This window comes from Echinops telfairi, unplaced genomic scaffold (assembly GCF_000313985.2).
Source record: "Echinops telfairi isolate 266 unplaced genomic scaffold, ASM31398v2 ScPeMD7_2;HRSCAF=8, whole genome shotgun sequence".
Taxonomy (NCBI): Eukaryota; Metazoa; Chordata; class Mammalia; order Afrosoricida; family Tenrecidae; genus Echinops; species Echinops telfairi.
The window spans coordinates 18,557,656-18,580,084 of NW_022103898.1; the positions used below are offsets into that span (position 1 = coordinate 18,557,656).

The 22,429-nt window shown below is 47.7% G+C and overlaps 1 protein-coding gene across 2 annotated transcripts in view; it reads right to left on the bottom strand.

The window, feature by feature from the left end:
* Positions 1–12,197, bottom strand: part of FBXO7 (F-box protein 7) — a 27,719-nt gene extending 15,522 nt beyond the window's left edge. Inside the window, exons 1-4 of one of the 2 annotated variants that reach the window (XM_045290534.1) lie at positions 11,935–12,197; positions 8,164–8,458; positions 5,333–5,560; positions 2,878–3,019 (exon numbers count right to left, since the gene is read on the bottom strand). In XM_045290534.1, the coding sequence (XP_045146469.1) occupies positions 2,878–3,019; positions 5,333–5,560; positions 8,164–8,458; positions 11,935–12,056 (787 nt within the window). In that variant the 5' untranslated portion in view covers positions 12,057–12,197. Of the gene's footprint in view, positions 1–2,877; positions 3,020–5,332; positions 5,561–8,163; positions 8,459–11,561; positions 11,634–11,934 lie in introns of those variants that run through there. The other variant, XM_045290535.1, reaches the window with a different exon arrangement.
* Between the last annotated feature and the right edge of the window lie 10,232 nt (positions 12,198–22,429).

The following is a 22,429-nucleotide window of genomic DNA, read 5'->3' on the forward strand; positions in this document are numbered from 1 at the left end:
CACTGCATGTCTATTATTATCAATGGATCCTATTTCTACATACATTAACTGTAGGCACTGCATGTCTATTATTATCAATGGATCCTATTTCTACACACCTAACTGTAGGCACCGCATGTCTATTATTACCAATGGATCCTATTTCTATATACATCATTGTAGGCACCGCATGTCTATTATTATCAATGGATCCTATTTCTATATACATAATCGTAGGCACCGCATGTCTATTATTACCAATGGATCCTATTTCTATATACATAACTGTAGGCACTGCATGTCTATTATTACCAATGGATCCTATTTCTACATACATAATCGTAGGCACCGCATGTCTATTATTATCAATGGATCCTATTTCTATATACATAATCGTAGGCACCGCATGTCTATTATTATCAATGGATCCTATTTCTATATACATAATTGTAGGCACCGCATGTCTATTATTACCAATGGATCCTATTTCTATATACATAATCGTAGGCACCGCATGTCTATTATTACCAATGGATCCTATTTCTACATACATCATCGTAGGCACTGCATGTCTATTATTACCAATGGATCCTATTTCTACATACATCATCGTAGGCACCGCATGTCTATTACTACCAATGGATCCGATCGCATACAGAGCCCAGTCATGGGAACTGCTCAGAGTCAAACGCCTTGCAGGACGGAGTCCTTAAGCGCAAACACTCGGGACAACTGTGTCAATTAGTACAATAGTGTTTGTTCATAAACACAATGCTCTGCATCCTCCTGGGATGAGCAGCACCTGAGGTTGTCAAAGCCTGCACGAGGCCACTGAAGATGCAACTACTGGTCTCTCTCCATCTGGAGTAGAGGAGAGTGGAGAAAACTCAAAGACTGGAGGAGACATTCAGTCCAAGGGTCTAAGAGGCCACATGAACCACAATCGGAGAAAGCTCGATGCTGTCCAGCTACCAAGGCCGATCGTTCTGACTGAATCAAAACAGAGAGGGTCCAGACAGAGAAGAAGAAAATGTCAAACAGAAATCAAATTCACGGAAAAGACCAGCCTCGCGGGCCTGACAGAGGCGAGATGGAACCGAGACGATGACCCGGAAACACCCCTCAGACCTGGAGCCGGAGTCATCCCAGGAGAACCCCCTTCAGGCAAGCAAAAGGCGGACCCATAAAGTGAACTGTAACAGGGACACACCCCTTTCCCCCCCAGAGGAACAAGTTCCTTAGAGTAATCCATTACACAGGATCAAAAGGACATGTGTCCAAAAGCAAAGATGAGAAGGAAGGAAGGGGTAGAAAATTCAGACAGAAACAAAGAGCCCAGGGCAGAAACCCGGTGCTGACTCGGTGTGGGAAATGCAACCAGTGTTGTGGAACACATTATAGCCATGAACTCTTGAACGCGGAATGACTTTGCTCTGTAAAATTTCACCTACCACACCAAAAAAAGTGCAAGCTTGAAATGAAAAACAAAAGAAACCATCAAGATATTTAGTAGTCACTCTCTTTACATTATCAATCCTGAAAGTAAGGAGCAAAGGTTATGAATCAAATGTTGTTACAGTACTTCTGTAGAAATTCCCACCTCACACCCACTATTTGCTCATTTCCGGCGTACAGTGACGACAAGCTACAGCAGTACGGTCCGATGACGGCTGGCACTCGGCCCAGGAATGCCCACCTGAAAGCGACAGTCGAGATTTGTGACAAACTGGCTGAGGAGCTGGTGTGACAGTCATGTGCTGACAAGCAGGCCCACCAAAGCTGGCTGGGCTGACCTTCCTAACGAGAATCCAAGAACCCACTGATTGAGAGGAAACCATAGGGACTGTCACTGAAAAACTCCACTTCATTCCTTTCAAAGATTAAGGGTAAGGGAGGGGCATTCAAGTAGGTAGCTTTCAAAATAAATTTCAGCATATAAAAAAACAAACATTTCTTCAAACAAACCGAACATGGGAGGTCAGTAACGAAAAGCCCGTGCTGCTGGCCGAGGCTGCAGTGGGGGCTCGGGGTCAAGTCAGCAGCCCCTTGCTTCCATCTCAGCAGACTCCAGGCACCGAGAGAGCTGTGCTGCAGGCCAGTGGCCTAAGACACAGCCAAGAGAGGGGGCCTTTGCTTCAAAACAAAATGAGCTGTGCCAGGCTTGCCACGCCACCTTGCCCAGTGAAGAGGATGAAGCGCCAAGACAAACACCCAACACCAGGAGCATGCCCAGGCCCTCTGACGGTGTCCGACAGACCACCAGGCTTTCCCACAGGCCACTGGGACGGCCTCTGAGCTCGAAGAAAATACAGAGAGGGACTGCACGGTCTCTCAAGGAAAATGTTTTAATACACACACACACAGAGAGAGAAAGGAACTCTTTATTCCAAGTGACTTAAGCAAGGACGGGGATGGTGACCAAACACACACATACCGAGGCCTCTGAACCCTTGGGGTTGTCGCGCCCAACTGCTCAGTGATGCAACTGGATGAAAAGGACCCCTGTGACCCCCATTCTCATCATTTCTCTGGTTTAAACATAAGAATAAGAACACCCAGAAGGTAGAGGAAGAAGTCTCTTCCAGAGTTCATAAGCAACAGACCCATCCCACTGCTAGTCTCACAACTTGGTGCCCAGTGAAAGCTTCCCCTGCTTGTGTCCTTAACAACTTCCACTACAAAAGAAAAAAGAGAGAAATGGGAGCAAACAATAAGTAGCATTTTACAAGGTCAGCCATCCAGGAGGTAGGCTGTTGGTCCCCACAGGGGGTGGGCCTGTGGCCTATCATCTCTCAGACGCTGGGTTCTCAGTGGCCATGGATCCTGACAGCCACCGGCTGAGGGGCCTAGAAAACATGTGGAGAGAAAGGACAAAGGGCAGGACTGCCGGGCAATCACCATTTATGACGATGAGGTTTCCCAAAGGCACACAGGTGAGAGCAGCCAGGCCGCCGTTGCAGAGGGGGTGCGTGTACTGCAGCTTGTACACGCCCCCGGCCTTCCAGTCCTCCGGCATGGATGTGGCCTTGGTCTCCGTCCCCTGGCCAACGAAAAGAAAGGGAAGACAAGCAATGAAGGAAAGCCTTACTTTCAAGGAGACTAAAAATGGAGCAGGCCCCCAAGTGGTCTAGAAATAACACTGGACACTAAAATACCCGTGGCCAGTGAGTCGGTTCTGACTCGTGGTGACCCTGTCGGACAGGCTAGGAACTGTTCCTCAGAGTTTTCAAGGACTGCCTCATCTTTCTTCTGAGCAACAGCCCATGGATTCAAACCGCTGACTGACTGTTGAGCAGCTGAGTGCTGCACCAGGGTTCCACAGAGCCAGTCCCCAACAGGATTACTAGCGGAGGGGAGGAGTCTGGCATTCTTCTATCAAAACGTTGTTGAGACAGAGACTAGGGGAGCCTCGGAGAGTATGGCCCTTAATCACCCTTGAGGCTCGATTTCCAGCCAATGAACAGCAGGTCTATGAAGAGCACAACAGTACTAGAGAGGTGTGAACACCTGGGAATAATCAGCCACTTGGGAGCAAAAGGGCAGTGCTGACCCAAGGACAAGGTTCCGAAGGGCTAGGAAAGGGGGATGGGAAACAAGAAACACGGGGAGGAAGTGGCATCCACGGTGTTACATCCAAGGGACGGCAATCAATGAGATGACACAGAGTGTGTCCAAACTGTTGACCATGAAACTGATGACCAGCTCTGTCAACCTCCACAAGGATTTTCACATGGATAATATCAATAAATTAGGGAGGAATGCCTCTCTTTAAAGACAGTTCTCTGCCTAGCAAAGTGGCATTCAAGGCCCCAAATCTATGAAAGTCACCCTCATTAAAGCAAGGTCCCAAATCAAGGACAGTCACGTTCATTAAGCAGGGCCCCAGTGCTTCCTTTGTGAAGCCCTCAAAACAGAACAGTAACACTCTAGCTTCTCGTTCATTCTCATACGTCCTGCTCATGCGCTCATGATCACAAACTTCTAGTATGTCACTCGTCCTAATACAAAGAGCCCTTGATCTGTCTTCCTCCTCCCACTTAAGGGCTCCTTTGTGGATGAGGACAGTCCCGCACATGCATGTTGCAGGAGCCAGTGAGCTAACTCCACACCTCTGCTAAGAACAGCCTGGCCCACAGACCAGCAGCATGTTTCCTGGGGGAGCTCAAACAGCCTCAGGCCCAATCCCTGACTTGGGAAATCAATCTGCATTTTTTTATAAGACCCCCAGAGGAATGAAGGAAGATAAGGACAGTGTAAGAACAAAGTCCCCCTTCCCGAGTCTTACTGAGGTACTGGAATTTCATCCCATAAAAGAGGCAGCTGTCTAATTTAATGCCCAATCTAGACCCAGTAACCACACTGTACCTACAGGTTCTCATACATATTTTTTGTCTTCCTTCCCACAACTATCAACACCACAACACTACTAACGACTGGTGAAAGAAAGGAGGAAAAAATGGATGGAGGCACTGACGAGTGGAGCGTATGCCTGTCACTGTGCTACCTGTTCTTCATTCCCTGCCCAAGCACAATTCATTAACAACAAAACACGTGTTCCTCTGCAACGTTCTTTGCGTTTCAGGAAACACAGAAAGCTGAAGGGGCAAGATGAGGACTGCAGGAGAGGGAGTTGGGGTTCCAGAGAAAACTCTCACAGGCCAGGCCTGGCCAGCTTCCAAGACTGAGCAGGTGCACTGTCATGATGGGAAATTCCTAAGCACAACTTTCCTGGCCTTTTTCTCACCAATGCAGTTTTTGATTTTCTAAAAATACCTGTAGAGTAAGTCCTCATGATCATCCTGTATCCTCTGAGAAAATCTATCACGAGTCCCCTGAGGGGTCCCAAATAACAGCCCCCCCGAGACCTCCCCCATAACCTCTGACCTGACCTCTCTGCCTTAACGTTCCTGGTCCCCTGGGCAGATCCCCTAGGGAGCCACTGTTTGGATTAGACTTCTCTTTGTGAAAAGGAGTCTGGGTGGCACTGCAGGGTAAGCAGTAGACTGCTGAGCCAGAGTCCAGGGTTCAAACACACCAGCTCCTCCACAGGGGAAAGACGGGGCTGTCTGCTCCTAGAAAGATTTACAGCTTCGGGAAAAACGCAGAGAGGGTGTGACTCAACGCTCCTGGGGTTTTGGGAAGGCACTAAAATGAGACCAAGACAAGTGTGTTACTGAAAGTCTATACTACCCACTGAATGCAGAGGCATGTTTAAAGACACATGTTCGGGAGAAACCTGTGCACACATGAACTAGAAGCCTGGTTGCAATGCTTTTTGACTCACCCTTGTACTTATCGGCATGTCCCTTTCACACTGGGAAAGGCACGCCAGCACTCTGCTCGCGGTGCTTACCTGCGGAATGTAGCCCGACTCCAACATAAGCAGATGGATCAACACGATCAAGGCATCGTTGGCATTAGAGCAGTCAGCAGCATAATACAGGGTGTCCAGTGAATGAGGCACTCGCCCTTCCACCGCCTCGCTGCAGAGCATTGGCTCTGAGGGGCAGAAACCGGTGCCCACTCCCATACCCACAGCATCTTCAACTGGCTCCTCTTCGACATTTTGACTAGGACCTGGCTGAAAAGGACAAGGACAATAGCGGACACATTAGGCCGAGTCTTCTGGCTGTACTGCGTTTTCTATCCTGAACTGTGATGAGTGCTCTGGGAAAGGACAGGATGCCTGGTCAAGTGGAGGGTCAGTGAAAAAGAGGACGAGCCTCCACAAGATGGACTGACCCAGACTGCAGTGACGGGCTCAGACAAGGCACCTGAGGCTGGTGCGGCACATGGCAATGTTTCCCTCTGCCGCGCAACAGTCACCATGAGGTGGGGACAATTCAATGTGATCAAACAAGGACAACACATTCCATTCCGCTTACTTAGCCGATTCTACTGTTTCAAGAATACACAGCATCATCTAATAAGTTTCACTAAGATTTTACAGCACCCTATAGGAGCACTAGTGGCACAGTGGTTACGCATTAGGCCGCAAATCACAAGGTCTGCAGTTTGATAACACCATCAGCCTTTGGGAGAAAGAAGGGGCTTTCTACCATCCTTATAGGGAGGGTCGTTAAGAGTTGGTGTCGACTGACGGCAGTGAGTTATAGGATTGATGTAATTCAGCATCAACTTGATGGGAGTGGGTTTGGTTTGGGTCAGGTGCACACAAGGGGCCTTCAAGCCTTCATGAAAAAATTCCACTGTCTTTACTGCCATTTTCCACAAGCCTTTTGAAACCCCCTACTAAGTCTTAGGATATAACCATGCTTTTAAAAAATAACAGTACTTAAATGAAATTCATCTAAGAAATAAAATTACTTGAGACACTATTACCTAGTGTTCAAGTCTTCAAAAGTACACTAGCAAAGAAACGATCACATGCGGTATGGAAAGGTCCATCGTTTATTGGGCCAGGTGAACTGTGCCCAGGTGTGCCCCAGAAGGGATCCATGAGCGCATCTATCAATAAAAGATTCTAAAATGGAATTTTAGATTCATCCCCATTTCTTTAAAAAATGGCAATGGGTTAGGTTTAAAGTTGGCAAGGATTTTTGCACTGCTAGAAATAGGTGACGGAGCAGACGTATGAAAACAGGCACTAATGAATAAGACAGCAGAAGAATGGAATCGCTGCATTGAACAAAGGGCTGGAGAAGAATACTGAAAGTACGGTGGGCTGCCAACGAACACATCTGCCTAGGAAGGCGTACAGTCAGCCTGCCCCTTAGAAGCAACAGGCGAGGCTTCACCTCGCCCACTTTGGGCATGTTATCAGGAGAGACTGGTCCCTGGAAAAGGACATCACGTTTGGTAAAGCAGAGCCTCAGCTCAACACGAGACCCTCGGAGAGAGGGACTGACAGAGTGGCTGCCACAATGGGCTCCAAGGGAACAACTGTGAGGCTGGGGCCATACCAGACTGCAAGTGGGCGGAACTCACTCAACGGCATGGAACAATAGGCATGTACGGGCATGCACGTGGGCACACATGGCTGGCTGGGTGGCACAGGAAAACTGGCAGGGAGTCTGCTCTAACGGGAGACGATTGTTTACAGGATGGAAAAGCAGAAGCTAATCTGAGAAAGATGAGCAGGCAAAGTTTTCAGAAAGCCTTGAAAATCAGGAGGTGGCTTTCCCTCCTCTGTAAAATGTGGAGGGGGGGAGGGGGTGGTAGGGGGGGACTGGGGCTATTATGGCTTCTGCACCTCAAAAATCATGAGCATACCCATGAGACAGTTACTAAAGCACAGGGAGCACCATGCAAAGTGACTGGGGCACAGACACTGCAGGCTGTCTAAGGGCTGGGTGAAAGGAAAGTGGAAAATCACCCAAGGCCATGAGCTCAGGACACAGTAGAGCGAGGCAGTGGGTCACAACGCGGCACACTATTTCCCAATCTGTGTTGGACAGACAGCGGCGGAAAGTGTCTCTCTCCAGGTGTCAATGCCCTGAAGTCCACGTAGAAAACCACGGATTGTCTCAAGGGGCTTCAAAAAGTTCACCAGAAACAAAAACCTAACCCCTTTTAATTCCATCTCTCCAACAACTGGGAGGCATTGAGTCCTGGTATGCAGTGGTCAGAGTGCTCAGCTGCTACACAAGAGGTCGATGGTTCAAGTCTACCAGCTCCCAGAGAGAGAAAGGGGGAAGCCAGCTTCAGAACCCCTCCAGAGCAGTCCTACTCTGTCCTGGAAGGTCACTATGACTTGAATTCAACCTGAGGGCAGTGGGTTGGGGTTTGCTATTCCCTTAGTAAGGTCCCTGGGTGGCTCAGTCAAGCCCTCAGCTACGAACCCACAAAGTGGTGCTGCAGAGCAAAGCCTGGCTATTGCTTCTGGAAAGACTACAGTGGTCGAGACACAGGGAGTGGCCAGGAGTCGGGGTCCATGCCACAGCAGCAGGTTTGCTTCACCTTGCTTTACTAAGTACACGAGACCAAAGTGGGAATCATGAGCTTAAGAGGCAATGAGTGACGTTAGCAGAGGGCTAATTATCTTCAAGGTGTGTCAGAACAAAACAATCAAAAAAGGGGGTTAAAACCCAGATATACTGGAGTACTATGTGGGATGTAATATGGAACCTACACATCATTACCCTGACTGGTATAGAATTCAACTGACGCATTCAGCTTGATTTATTAACCAGTGGAGTTCGTGGCTTGGTCATTAGCACTCACCACACTGTCGCCATTGCCGACACCAGACTGGGCTGCCAGTCCTTGGGACGAATCACTCAGTTGTTCATCAGGTACGCTGGGTGGGGTGGAGCTGGCGGCCAAAGGGGCTTGGTCGTTATTCTGGAGTGAGGAATGCTCTGAATCTGTGGATGAAGGCAAGTTAGGTGCTGGAATGGCATCTTCAAGAACCAAACATAGCAAGTCCCCAGAAACAATCCCAAAGGAAGCCAAGGTCTCTTCATCTCCAGTGAGGACATCCTTGTTGTTCAACGTAATTGCAAACCGGGTATCAGAACTGCCAAGAAAGACGGATAAGGACGGTAAGGGCTACCTGTGACCATTACTCTCCAGCGTACATTTGGTATATTGAATGGCCCAAGAAGAACCAAGCAATAAAGCCAACACCACCACCACCTGCCCCCCCAGAACAGGCCAAGGTTTGGAGAAAAGTATCAAAACTAGCTGTTCTTATCAAGTACCTAGGGTACAGACTTCTAATGACTAGCTTGAGGAATTGATACATTGTAATTTCTTATTACTTGTCTGTGTCTAAATCATAAGCACATTTTATTTTTTTTATACATTTTATTAACATCTTGGGAATTGTGCTCTTGCTTCAAATTCCCAACATGGCAGTTTAACCAGCAGCATTTTTCTCTTTTAAGTGTTACATGGAGGAGAGCCCTGGTGACAAGGGGGTTAAGTATTGAACTATTAACCACAAGGTCAGCAATTCTAATCCACCAGCCACTTCAAGAGAGAAAGATGAGGCTTTCTGTTCCTGTAAAGAGCTACAGTCTCGGGAACCCACAGGGGCAGTTCTACCCTGTCCGATAGTGTCACTATGAGTCGGCATCAACTCGATAGCTGTCAATTTTTTGAAAGCCTGTGGATGACAAATACACCCTTCTTACTGACAGTGCCTTTTGATATCTCAATATGGAACAAAATCTAACAACTCCCTGCTGAACAAACTAAGACAGGGGTCCTCAAACTTTTTAAACAGGGGGCCAGTTCACTGTCCCTCAGACCCGTTGGAGGGCCGGACTATAATTTTTAAAAAAAAAACTGTGAACAAATTCCTATGCACACTGCACATAACTTATTTTGAAGTAAAAAACAAAACAGGGCAAAAACACCTAGCGGGCCAGATAAATGTCCGCATGTGGCCCACGGGCCGTAGTTTGAGGACACCTGAACTAAGAGCTCAAATAAGTCGATAAGCTATCAATGAACTCCCATTCTTTCTGCAACACACATGATCTGACTTTAGGACAGCCATGGCACAATGGTCAGAAATAACTTATTAAACCAGTGGGAAAGATTTTATGGGATCATTTACAATCAGAAAGCTGAGTTCATCAAGTTTTTGAAACATTAACAAAGGTATTTTCTGGCTTACAACACTGTATTTGAAAAAGTGAACAATTCATTTATTGTTTTTCTTTCATCCGTGTTGGTCCATTTTCCCTTACTCATCTAAAAAAAAAGCAACTGGTAGAGAAATTACTGGAATAAAAACTACCTCTGCTTCTGAGAAGCAAGTGGTTCTGCTGCTGTTTTCAAAATGTTCTGATAAAACATTGAAAAGCTGCCAACTGCCCATGAATACACCAGGCCAACTTTGGCAGAAGAGGCCCCGTTTCTGTGTGAACTTGGTGCATTTCGGCTTCAGTTGTCACTTCGAAGGGTTACTCTCCCACAGCATCCACGTACAATGTGAATGAATGCGCAAGTATTCATTGGGAGAAAGGGGAAAGAAAATAGTATCTGCTTAATAAAAACTGCTGGCCTCCCTTCAGTCTTTAGACAAAGGAAAGAGCTATTTATAAAACAGCACATTGTTTTCAAGGGGCGGCTGTAAACCGTTTTCTGAACTCACATCTTCACTTCACCAGAAAATGAGATTCTAGGAAAACGACAGGCTTTTCCCAAATAGTTTAGGGCAAGCCCAAATCCACTTGCTCAGAAGAAGACACTTAAAACAGCAGCCGCCTATGCACAGTTTAAAACTGCCGCGGACTACACAATGAGAATGAATTGACTTTTTCACACAGGGCAGCCTGGAATGTCACAGCAAACCTGAAAGAGAAACTCACTTCAGCTCTTGGCAAACTAGTGTCATTTTAGATTTCGAATTCCTCTGTGCCCTCTCCTTCAGATTACCCTGCCTAGTTAAAAAGTAATTTATACATATGTACATAAATGCAAGGTGATGGCAACAAGGAAACACTTAATGCAGTGGTTCTCAACCTTCCTCATGCCCTTTAATACAGTTCTTCATGTTGTGGTGACCCCCCCCACCAGAAAATTATTTTCGTTGCTACTTCATCACTGTCATGTTGCTATTGTTATGAATTGGGTGGCCCCTGGGAAAGGATAGTCGTGACCCGCAGGTGGAGAACCACTGACTTAGTGCATGCTACCTAGGATCAGGCTTGTCGCTTAATATATTTAAAAGGAAGTGTGTCCACACTCCAATTGGGAGGGAAACAGGCTTACTTTGGATCTAACACTGTCTTAATTTGGGAAAGGCATAATTATACTATAGACTCACTTTATTCAACTCTAAAAGTAAACCGGAAGCTCAGGAGAGTCTTGTAAAAGGAACCACTAAATGCACAAGGTTTTCTTTCAAAGACTCCTCCAACACCAAAATAAAGCCCCCCAGGGCATGTCTTTATGTTGTCCTAGCTCCAATTCCAAGTTCACAAGCTCCCTGCCTGAAAAGGCAGAAACACCCTTATTTTGTCCTCCACTCCGATCCCTGTCCCCTGAGGAGGCCTTCTAAGAAAACGAAACCGCCTCTCCAGCAGCCCCATAAATTATTAACAGAAATGGATCCCGGGCCTCTCCACTTCACTGTCCTAAACCTACCAGGCCCAGAGTTTGAACGAAGAAGCCACGTCTCGCCCAAATAAAAGAACATCAAACGCCTCCAGCGCCGCGGCGGTACTGTCTGAAACTTGGCAGGGGAGATAACGGACTCACCCCGGCGCCTGCAACACTGATCCTCACAGTCTTCCCCAAACCCGCCGACTGACTCCTAGTGACCCTGGACACCAGAGCAGCACTGCCCCTTGGGTTTCCCAGGCTGTAAACCTTTACGGAGGCAGAAAGCCTCTTCTTTCTTCCACATAAGGTCTGGTGGATGCGAACTGCTGGCCTAGCGGTGGTCAGCCCAAGGCGTAAGCCACCAGGCGGGCAGCGAAAGCTACGGGTATTTAAGCTCTGGTACTTAAACATCTGCGCTGAGACGCTGCAACAGGTGCAGGGCGTGAACTCAAACCCCCGGGGTCTCGAAAGGTTTATCCCAAACCGAGCCCATCGTTTCCAACGTTTGATTGAAAACATCCTGCGGACGGTCGGTTCTTAGGAAATCGAGGCCCGTCACTCACCCAGGAGGGGGTCGGAGCCCCCGGGAGGCTGGGTCATGGGCTCCCTGCAGCCGGGACCGGCGCCCAAGCCGACGCGCCAACCGCAGGCCCTGGCCCCGCGCCCGCGCACAGTCACAGTCGCAAGGGCGCTTCGGCTGGCGACGCCCCCGCGACGCCAAAGGCTCACGTGACCCCGCCGGGCGTCCCCGCACCCAAGCGAGCGCTCGGAGACACCGGCTCACCCGCGACCCCCAGCCTCGCGGCGCCACAAGTGGGCACCCACCTTCCCGGGGGGCACAGGCTCGCCCGCACGGACCCGCGTTCCTCCCTCACTTCGCCACCGGATGCCCCCCCAAGCCCCGCGCTGGGCCTCGTCCCGGGCCGCCCCGCGTACCTGTACCCCCAGGTGGGCAACGAGACCTGGCCCAGGTGTGCGCGCAGCTGCCCCAGCGTCGCCGCCTCTTGGTGCAACTCCAGCGGCCAGGTCCGCTTCTGAAGTCGGACGCGCAGCTTCATGGCGGCGGCTGGGGGGCCCAGGGGACCCGGCAGCGACAGTGGCGACAGCGGGTTCCGAGTACCTTCTGCTACTGGCGGCGACCGGGGAGCGGTGACCACCGGCGCCGAGAGAGTGCTGAGGTGTAACGGGGAAACGGCGCCGCTCACCCGGGCCGACTCGGAACTTCCTGTAAGGGCGCCCCCTAGAGCCGACCCCGAGAGCGGGCGGCCAGGACCGAGCGCAGCCGCAAAGGGACTTCCGATCGACGACTCGGCCCTCGACGGCGTTGCCTGGGACCGCGCGCCTTCCCGGATGCCCAGTCATCACCTCCCAGCGGTTGGAGCGCCGAGGAACGCAGTGCGCACGCGCCGCAGGCATCACTCTGAACAGGCCTCCCTATCAGCTGTCTTTCCTACTGAATCTTTCCAGATGTGCTTGAAAGACCGTAGTTGTTGGAAGGGGTGCTGTTGGCTGGGCGACCCACTACTCCCCGTGCTATTGTGTACCTAATTCTAACCCTATTTCCTTCTTGGCGAGCTCCTGTGCCTTCTTTAACGGCCATTTCTGGTCTTCAGTCCTCCTTGTTCAATATCCGCTTGACATGCATATGAGGCCATTGAAAATATCATGGCTTGCTGGTGGGGTTGATCAAGTGCAATGTCGCTGTGAGGAATTACTGAGAGCCAAATGAAGGTCAAACATGATAGTGGGGCAAGAGGAAAGTAAAAGGAAATAGAGGAAAGACCTAGGAGGCAAACAACATTTATAGAGGTATATGTATAGGCATAGGCATGTTTATATGCAAATATATTACTAGATAATGATAGGGATATAGGGCTATGTACATATATTTATATGTTAAGTATCAAGATAGCAGAAGGACATTGGGCCTCTCCGCCCTCAACACTTTGTTCTATTAACCTATCATTCTGTGATGCTCACCTTCCCAACAAGATCGCTAAAGGCAAAATGGGTGCATAAGCAAAACGGGTGATAGCGCCTGGGGGTCTTAAAGGCTTGAAGTTAAACAAGCAGCGATCTAGCAGGAAGCAACAAAGCCCACATAGAAGCACACCAGCCTGTGTGATCACAAGGTGTTAATAGGATCAGCTATCAGGCATCAGAAGACCCTAAACAAGCAATCATATTGATGCAAATGAGGGAGATCAGAGTGGAGACCCAAAGCCTATCTGTAGACAATTGGACATCCTCTCACAGAAGGGTCACAAGGAAGGGACAAGCCAGCCAGGGCGCAGTAGGCACCAACAAACCACCAACATTCCTCTAGCTCAGTGGTTCTCAACCTGTGGATCGCGACCCCTTTGAGGGTCGAATGACCCTTTCACAGGGGTTGCCTAAGACCATCAGAAAACATATTTCACAATATAATTACATATTGTTTTGTGATTAATCACTATGCTTTAACTGTTTAATTATGTTCAATTTGTAACAATGAAAATACATCCTACATATCAGATATTTGCATTATGATTCATAACAGTAGCAAAATTACAGTTATGAAGTAGCATAACCGATTACATGGAACTGTGTGTGACCTCCTCCCTGGGGACAGACAACTGAAAAGTGGGTGAAGGGAGACGTCGGACAGGGCAAGATATGACAAAATACCCATTTATAAACTATCAAGGGCTGAGGGGGGAGGGGGAGGGAGGGGAAAAATGAGGACCTAATGTCGGGGGTTTAAGTGGAGAGAAAATGTTTTGAGAAACGATGTACAAATGCGCTTTACACAATTGATGTGTGTATGGATTGGGATAACAGTTGTATGAGCCCCTAATAAAATGTTAAAAAAAATAATAATAATTTTATGGTTTGGGTTCACCATCAACATAAGGAACTGAATTAAAAGATCATGGCATTAGGAAGGTTGACAACCACTACTCTAGTTCTTGAATGCTGACCCACTATCACGACCCTAGTTCTACTTTACAAATCTGTACACTGGTGCAGATAAGAGCTCTCAACACAAGGAATCCAGGACAGATAAACCCATCAGGAACAATAATGGGAGTAGAGATGTTAGTATGAGAAAGCTGAAAATACTCAGACTATGGTGAACCTTTGGGGACTGCGGGGCTCAGAGTTTAGCAGGGACATAAGGTTCAGTGCTGGAAGGGGACCAATGGGGATCTGACAGGAGGCTTTGTAGTTCAGCAATTGGGCCCATTAGCCTAGGGGTGGGCTGGACCTTATGGACAGTCCCTGGATCGTCAACAACACCTCAGGGTCCCATCCTGACCCCCAGAAAGCAAGGCCCCAGGTTGGGCCAGGAAATCATGAAGCAGGGTGGCTGATGTTAAGGGTAGAGCGGTTGCCGCTTCCTGGGGATCAGGGGAGAGGGGGGATTTGTCATGTTTGGTACCCTTTCCATACGCCTATGTCTGCAGACCTCCAGGAAGGGCACAGGGACTCCATCTGGCAGTTCGATCGGCCTGAGAGTGGCAGAGTGGGCTAGACTGTTAGCAAGCCACTTTGGTGGCTTCGGCAGTGCACAGCACCTACCTTTGCAGGAAGCCAAACTGCCTCTAAGAGGGCAAAAAAAGTTTTTTAATCATTTTATTAGGGGCACATACAACTCTTATCACAATCCATACGTACATTGATTGTGTAAAGCACATTTTACATTTGTTGCCCTCATCATTCTCAAAACATCTGCTCTCCACGTAAGCCCCTGGCATCAGCTCCTCATTTTCCCCCCTCCCTCCCCGCTTCCCCCTTCCTCCTGAACCCTTGATAATTTATAAAAAATTATTTTGTCATATCTTACACTGTCCGACGTCTCCCTTCACCTACATTTCTGTCGTCCGTCCCCCAGGGAGGAGGTTATATGTAGATTCCCGTAATCGGTTCCCCCTTTCCACCCCACCTTCCCTCCAGAGTGCTAAAATTTCTTTGGTTGTAATTTGTTTTCCATGTGAAGAAGCCTTCTTTCCTTGTAAATTGTTGCATCTGTGTGAACCGAGGGAAGGAAAAAAGCATATTTACTGTCTAAGTAAACAAGGATAAACTCCCCCGCCCATGCCCTGCCCCCACCTCAACCTGAAGGCTTGTGTAAGAGCTATTCGCTCAGCTTTGGGAGCTGAGGTGCCTTGTGGTAGGCCTTGGGCCCAAAGGCTGGCACCCACAGTGGTTACCTGGCTACTCGGCTCCATTTCTCCCTTGTTCCTCCTGTCCAGAGCTGCAGGCATGGGGGAAGAGGGTGGCATTTACCACCTGACCAGCAGAGGCTGCTCAGTCGGGTCTGGTTGCCAGGACAGAGGCATGTCTAGCAGATTTTCCATCATGCAGGAGGTGCCTTAGGGTCCTGTGAAGAAAACAGGCCGGGAGGCAGGAAGCTTAACGGGGTGCATGGGTTAGGCACTGTGGGGTGGAGGGTCTTCCCCCTTTTGTTGACGTCTTTTAAGCCGTGAACCGGGCCGTCATCTTCAGTCCCAGGTTTCTGGACAGGGAGGAAAGGAATGATTTATGGAGATTTGCAAGGCAGCAGGAGGCCAGCTGATATGTTTTCGATTCTGTCTAGCACTGAGGCGGCCAGGATATTGTTCCATGCAGGCAGGGTCAGCAGTACTAAAAGAGTAGCTCACTCCTACGGGAGGGTGGTGTTCACAAAGCCCTGGCGGGGTTGTTTCTGCCCAGACAGATGGAAACTGGCGTAGAGAGGTGAGGAACCAGGAGATGGGTCTGGCTCAGGAGTATCAGGTGAACAGTCTTCAGAAGGGCAGGCCTGTCAGGCAGGAGGTTAACATTAGATGGGTCAGAGAAGGAGAGGGCTGCACGGAGTGTTTGCACTAGGTCTCGGCCCAGCAGAGAATAAGAACTGTCTTAAGGGAACGCCTGAGACACAGTTTTACATCCAAGGTGTGCAGTCTTTTCAGTAGAGGAAGAGTAGGGTTTACCTTGGCCAGTGGCTTCTTGACTCGGCACAGTGTTGCTAGAGAGAGGTCCAGGCAGCTGTTTAAGAACAGAAAGTTCGGCTCCAGTGTTTACTAGGAGGGGCCTAGTAAGGTAGAGCCCAGGCCTCCTTATTTAGAGTCTGAGTCTGGAGTAGGTAGAGGGAGGACAGAGACAGGCTGAGAAGCAAGCTTATGGAATGGACATTTATTTTTCCAGGCGGCCAGCTTGCTTGCAGTACGTCCATTGGTCTCAGACCTGTCCGCATTGAACAAGAGCCTCTTAGCCTTAGTGCCAGGGGGGCTTGGCTGTGGGTGCCTGTGGGTTGTCGGGAGGCCTTTAGGCTGCCAGATGTCAATGCAGACTGCATCGGCTGGCATTTTGCATAGTAGTAACAAGTTGTTTTGTTTCGGCTTGGCTCTAGGCAGCGTTATCAGCTGACAGGGCAAGCTGTCTCTGTTTCCCGAGGTTGCGGTTATTAGAAACGTTGTGTGTGGTTTCTACCAGCTGGCCGGTGTGCGTGCTAGCAAAGCCTTCTAGTGTGTGTCCTTGTTTGGATGTCAGGCTCGGATTGCAGGACTAGAGGGAGGTTGACTGCTCGGGCATTTTCAGGGATGGAAAAGCGTGATCAGACCGTAACCCTATTAGATGGGTTCATGGAAGGCACTGGAAGACTTCCGGCTTTTGAATTGCCTCCATTATTTTGGATAAATTGGTGGGCTTTTTAGAGGCAGCCTTTATGCCTACGAGGAGAGACCGGCGAGAGAAATGTCCAGAGCCTGCCTCCCCCCTTCCCCCTGCAAGAGGAATCGGGGTCCCAGTTAGGGCAGAAAAGGAGGAAGTATATCTGAGAGCGTGTAAATTTCCCTCGTGGGTTCCAGGCATGGTGGAAAGCTTTTACTCAATCAAGGAGGTTAAGATTTGGGGGTTCTCAGGGAGGGCTAGCTTCTTGCAAGGAAGGATTAGGTGCGGGGGACTCAAACTCAAGGAAACTCAGGTTGGGGGTGGGGAGACTCTGGCTATTTACGAGAGTAGGAGCCCAAGTGGGGAGAAGGCAAGGGAGAGGTTCAAGAGGAGACTGGAGGAGGAGGGAGGGTGATCTTAGCAGCCAGGTCAGCGTAGAGAGGGAGGAGAGATCCCTAATTTCTGATCAAGGCCTATATATACTTAGGGGTGTGCAAGCCCCCCTGATTACAGGTAACCACATGCATCACAGGAAGGGGCTGTACACTAGGCATACGCATCACAGGAAGGGGATGAGCTAGAGTACACACTTCCCCCTAACACACACACATAACAGGAAGGGGCGGGACTAGGGGTACACATGTGACAAGATGTGTGGATCCTAGACTCAAGATGGCAGCCTCACCTTGGTCCTCCTTGAGTGGACTTGACCTAATCTGAGCTCTCCTTCAGGAAAGCAATCCACTGTCCTTATCAGCAGGGTCTGGGCAGACAGACGGTAGTCTGGGTCTGGGCAGACAGACAGTAGTCTGATTGCTCTGGATGGCTGATGCCCTCAAGGAGAAAACGTCTAAGCAGCTGACCCCCATCAAGCGCTAGCAAGCAGGTGACAACCTGGGGAAAACACCTTTCTGTATCCCACAAACTACAACCACACATGGACATCTATGAAGCTAATAAAACAATGAAGGAGATTTATACATACTAATGTGCCCTATCAGATACATTAAGATCAAAGATATGATGGTTGTATATCTTTCTTTTTTTTTTAAATTACTGGCCCATTGTTCTGCATTTACATATGTAGAAAACAACAACTTGTTGTAGTTGAATTATGTCTGATTCATTGCGATCCTTAAAGGACAGAGAATGAGGACTCCATAAGGTTCCCAAGGATGCCCATCTTCATGGAAGCAGATTGCCCCACCCCTTCTCCCACAGAATTGTTGGTCAAGTTGAACACCACTTAGTTAGCGGCCAACTGTTGCAACTGCTGTGTCACATGGCTCTAGATCAGCGGTTCTCCGCCTTCCTAATGCCGTGACCCTTTAATCCAGTTCCTCACCACCTTGTGGTGACCCCCAAGCATAAAATTATTTTTGTTGCTACTTCATGACTGTCATTTTACTACTGTTATGAATCAGGCGACCCCTGTGAAAGGGTCATTCGTTTGACCCCCAAAGGGGTCGCGACCCACAGGTTGAAAACTGATGCTCTAGATGAATGTGGTTTAACCTGGCCATCAGAGTTGGGAAACGACCTTTGGGCAATGTGGTTCCTTGACTCCAAGTACAGTGGACTTTCTATTAAACTCAACCTTCCGGGTTCTTGGAAAGTTCTTATCATAATGAGGTAGTGATAGTAAGTATGCTCTCAAAGTATTTTAGCAAATGCCACTTTCCCCCCTCACATGTATATGAGGGGTACCCCCCCCCAAGAAAAAAAAATGGAAACAATCTCCAATGGGTGGAACTTTTGAAGTACGCATTTTTCCCAATAGGTGAGCTTTGAGCAACACACTCTAAGTTACTGCACCCAGGGTCATAGTGAATTTTTTCATAAGAGCAATTTTACCAGAACCTCGTTTGGGTTTTTTTGTGTGTGTGATGGCTGACAAGAGAACAGTGTGCAGCTATGAAATTCTGTTTCCTGCTCAGGAAAAATGGGGCAGGAACTGTTGTGATGTTGAACACAGCTTACAAGGACAGCGCTATGGGAAAAACTTCAAGTATACAGTGGTTTTCTCGTTTCAAAAAAGGTGAAATATTGATTGATGTCAAACCTCATTCTGGATGTCTTTCAACTTCCCAAATGGATGGAAATGTTGACAAAATCCATGCACTTGTGCTCAAAGACCAACGAGGGACCACTGAAGAAATGGGGAAGCCATCTGGACTGTCTTGGAGCTCAGTTCAGGGCATTTTAATGGATGATTTAGGAATGAGGAGGGTTGCTGGGACATTTGTGCATCAGGTTCTGACTGACCAGGAAAAAGAGTGTTGAGTGGAAGCAGGCTGTGCTTTGAAAGAACAACTTTGAAACGACCCAGACTTTTTTCCCCAAGGTCATTACTGGTGACAAGACATGGGGCTATTCTTACGAGCCTGAAAGCAAACATTAATCAAGTTAGTGGAAGGCACCATCATCACCTTACTCCCCAAAAGCTCATCAGATGAAATCAAAGATCAAGATGATGCTCATTTGTTTTGGTTTTGGTTTTGATGTGAGGGGGATAGTGCAGTTGAAGTTTGTTCCACCAGTTCAGACTGGTAATCAAGTTTTCTATTTAGAGGTTCTGAAAAGATTGCATAACAGTGTGCAACAAAAAATGCCTGATTTGTGGCAAAAGGGGGTTTTGCCACCATGACGATGCACCTGCTCACACAGCCATATCAGTGTGCCAGTTTTGGGCAAAAACCAGCATGCCTCTCTTGCCCCATGTACCTGACTCACCTGACCTCGCTCCATGTGACTTCTTTGTGTTTCTGCAAGTGAAGAGGGACATAAAAGGACAGTGATCTGACGAAGAGGTGAAGCAAAAACAAGAGAGGTGCTGTCAGCCATCCAATAGATGAGTTTGAAAACTGTTTCCAAGAATGGAATTGCAGATTTAACAAATGTATTAAGTGTAATGGAGAGTATTTTGAAGATGATAAGGTTGTTTTGTTAAAAAAATTAAGTGCATAGCTTTGAAAATAAATTCCATTTTTTGGCCAGTACCCCATCATATGATTGTAAGCCAACAATTCCTTACAAATATACCTGATAAACTTGTAGTACAGATTTTTTAAGCACTTTCTTCTTTTATTTCTAATAGATGCTTACTGTTTCCAAAGCAAATTCATATACACTTTCTGTTTTCTTTTGGTTTGAAACTACCTTGTGTGTCACAAAAGAATTTAAGTCAGGTTCATTCTATTTGGTCTTAAGCTGTGTGGGTGTTTTTCACTAGTGTATTGATGCCTTGTACTAGGGACCGTGTTTGTCCCTATTTTTTCATTCATGATCCTCAGGGCTCTATGGTTTATATTTAGGTAGTTGATACAGCCTGAGTTTGTTTATATATGAGGTGCGAGAGAGCGGGTCTTGTTTCATTCTTTGCAGGTGGAGATCCAATTTTCCCAGCACCGTTTATTGAATGTGCTTTAGCCCTTCATCAGAGATCAGATGTCTGTAGGTGCTTGGTTGGATTTCTGGGTTCTCAGTTCTAATGTGTTGGTCTATATGCTTAGCACTGTACCAATACCAAGCTGTTTGATTACCATGACTATACTAGGTTTTGACATTTGGGAGTGAAAGACCTCCTACTTTGTTTTTGTTTTTTATAGTCTTTTGTTTACCCAGGGTTTCTTTCCTTTCCATATAAAGTTGCTGATTCGTTTTCCATTTCTTTGATTTGCATTGGAGTTGTGTTCAATGTATAGAGTGCTTTTGGTAATATTGACATTTTCACCACATTAAGTTTTCCTGTCCAAGAACATGTTGATATTATACCTGCTATGTTGCCAAAATTTTTAATTAGTTCCAGCAATTTTTAATTGAATCTTTTGTTTCTCTTTTAATGATCATAATGCTTTCATAAATTAAGTAAAATAGATTGTCCTCACTTTGCAGATGTGAAGAACAAGGAATCAAAGAGGCTAAGAGAGTAGGCATACAAAAACAAACAAACATGTACATCTAATTAGAAGAAAGAAAATTCAGACCGAAAGTATTTGTTTACCTGTAAGTCAAACTGTACTAAGAAGAACAAGTATAAATAGCTCAGGAAGAAAACCTAAAACGTCAAGCAGTAAATAATTCATGATCTCTATAAAGACAGATGATTCCAGCAAGATGTAAAATAGTTTTCAATACGTGGTCTATGTCAGAGAGTATATTTGTAAGCTAGAACTGGGTAACAATCATTCCAAAGCTTCACATATTAAGACCACAAACACTATTATCTCACCATTTCTCTATGCCAATAAACTGGGTGGCTTGGTGGGTTCTGGCTCTTTCATGAAAAGGTAGTCAAGGTGTCATCCAGGGATGACGTCAACTGAAGTCTTGTCTCGGGTTTAAGGACTTGCTTCCAAGATACCTGCTTCACATGGCTGTTGGCAGAAGGCCTCCATTTCTCACCATATGGGCTTCTACACAGGGTTGCTTGATACACTCGTGACACGGAAGCTAGTGCCCCCCCACCTCCACCCCCTGCCCCCCACCCCCGAGTAAGTGAACCAAGAGAGAGACCAAGGAAGAAGTCACAGTGTCTTCTATTATCTAGCACCAGAGTCACCTACTCTCAATTCTGTGATATTCTATTGATCATACAGACCAATCCTTCAGTGCAGGAGGAATAACCCACAGATATGAATATTTATAAGCAGGGATTATTAGAGACCATCATAGAGGCTGGCTACCACAGAGGGTCTGACAAGAATGATGATCATGGAAGCTCGCCAGGTAGCCCCATGGATCTGTCTCTTTCTTCAACAATGTTTGTTCAACACAGGCCCTGGGACTCCCTACCTCCAGCCTCAGACCACGCTCCAACTTCCTTTCCAGACACAACCTCCCTCACCATCTTCTTGGTCATCCTCTCTTTTGGGGACCAGCTAACATGCTGTTTGTGTTAACTCCAAATCCTCCACCAAAGCCCTGAGGTTTCAGACCCGTTAGAATCATTCTGCTGAAGCTGAGGTCAAAGCCAACCAGCTGATAAACCTAAATCTTCAGACCTCTTAGACCTACTATTCTTGGGGCTTCTATTTTGACCACGATGATGTGGCCTTAGGAGAAGTAGCCATAGGATACTTCTGTGAGCTGATGAAGGAGAAAAGTCAGGGTGCCGGGGTCTCTCGAAGCTACAAAACCAGCTCAGCAGCTGGATCCTCTTCCAAGATGTGCACACACCATCCCAAGATGCGTCAGGTAGAATCCTGGGCACCATGGAAGCCGCCGTGGGCATAGAGAAGAACCTCACCCCAGGCCCTTCTGGATCTGCGCGGCGCGGTGGCTTCTACCCACACAGACCCCCAGCTCTGTAACTTCCTCGCCGAGGGAGTGAAACTCCTCAAAAAGATGGGCAACTACCTGGCCAACCTCCGCAGGCTGACCGACGCCCCCTCAAACAAGACTAGGAGCCTAGGGTGCCCAGTCACCTTGGAGGGGCCTTCTGTTACCCCTGCCCGCCTCCGACCTTCTGACTAAGTCTGCCTCTCCGGTTACACCACCACCCCCTGGAGCCCCTCTCCCAAGCTGTGTACCAAATGGACATAATACAGCTTCCTTTTGTGGGACAGAGAGAGAGAGAGAGAGAGAGAGAGAGAGAGAGAAGATAGTGGTAATCATAGAGATGAGGGAGAGAATATCACCAGGTCTCATCCCTCTTTAATAACCATTGTCCAAATCATTATAAAAGAGTTGCATACCGTCTCTCCCAGTAGATGGCAGCATTTGCCCACATTCTGCCATTAATTGGATTAAAAATTATTTGCATATTCTTACCAACTTCTTCAAATGTCATTATAGA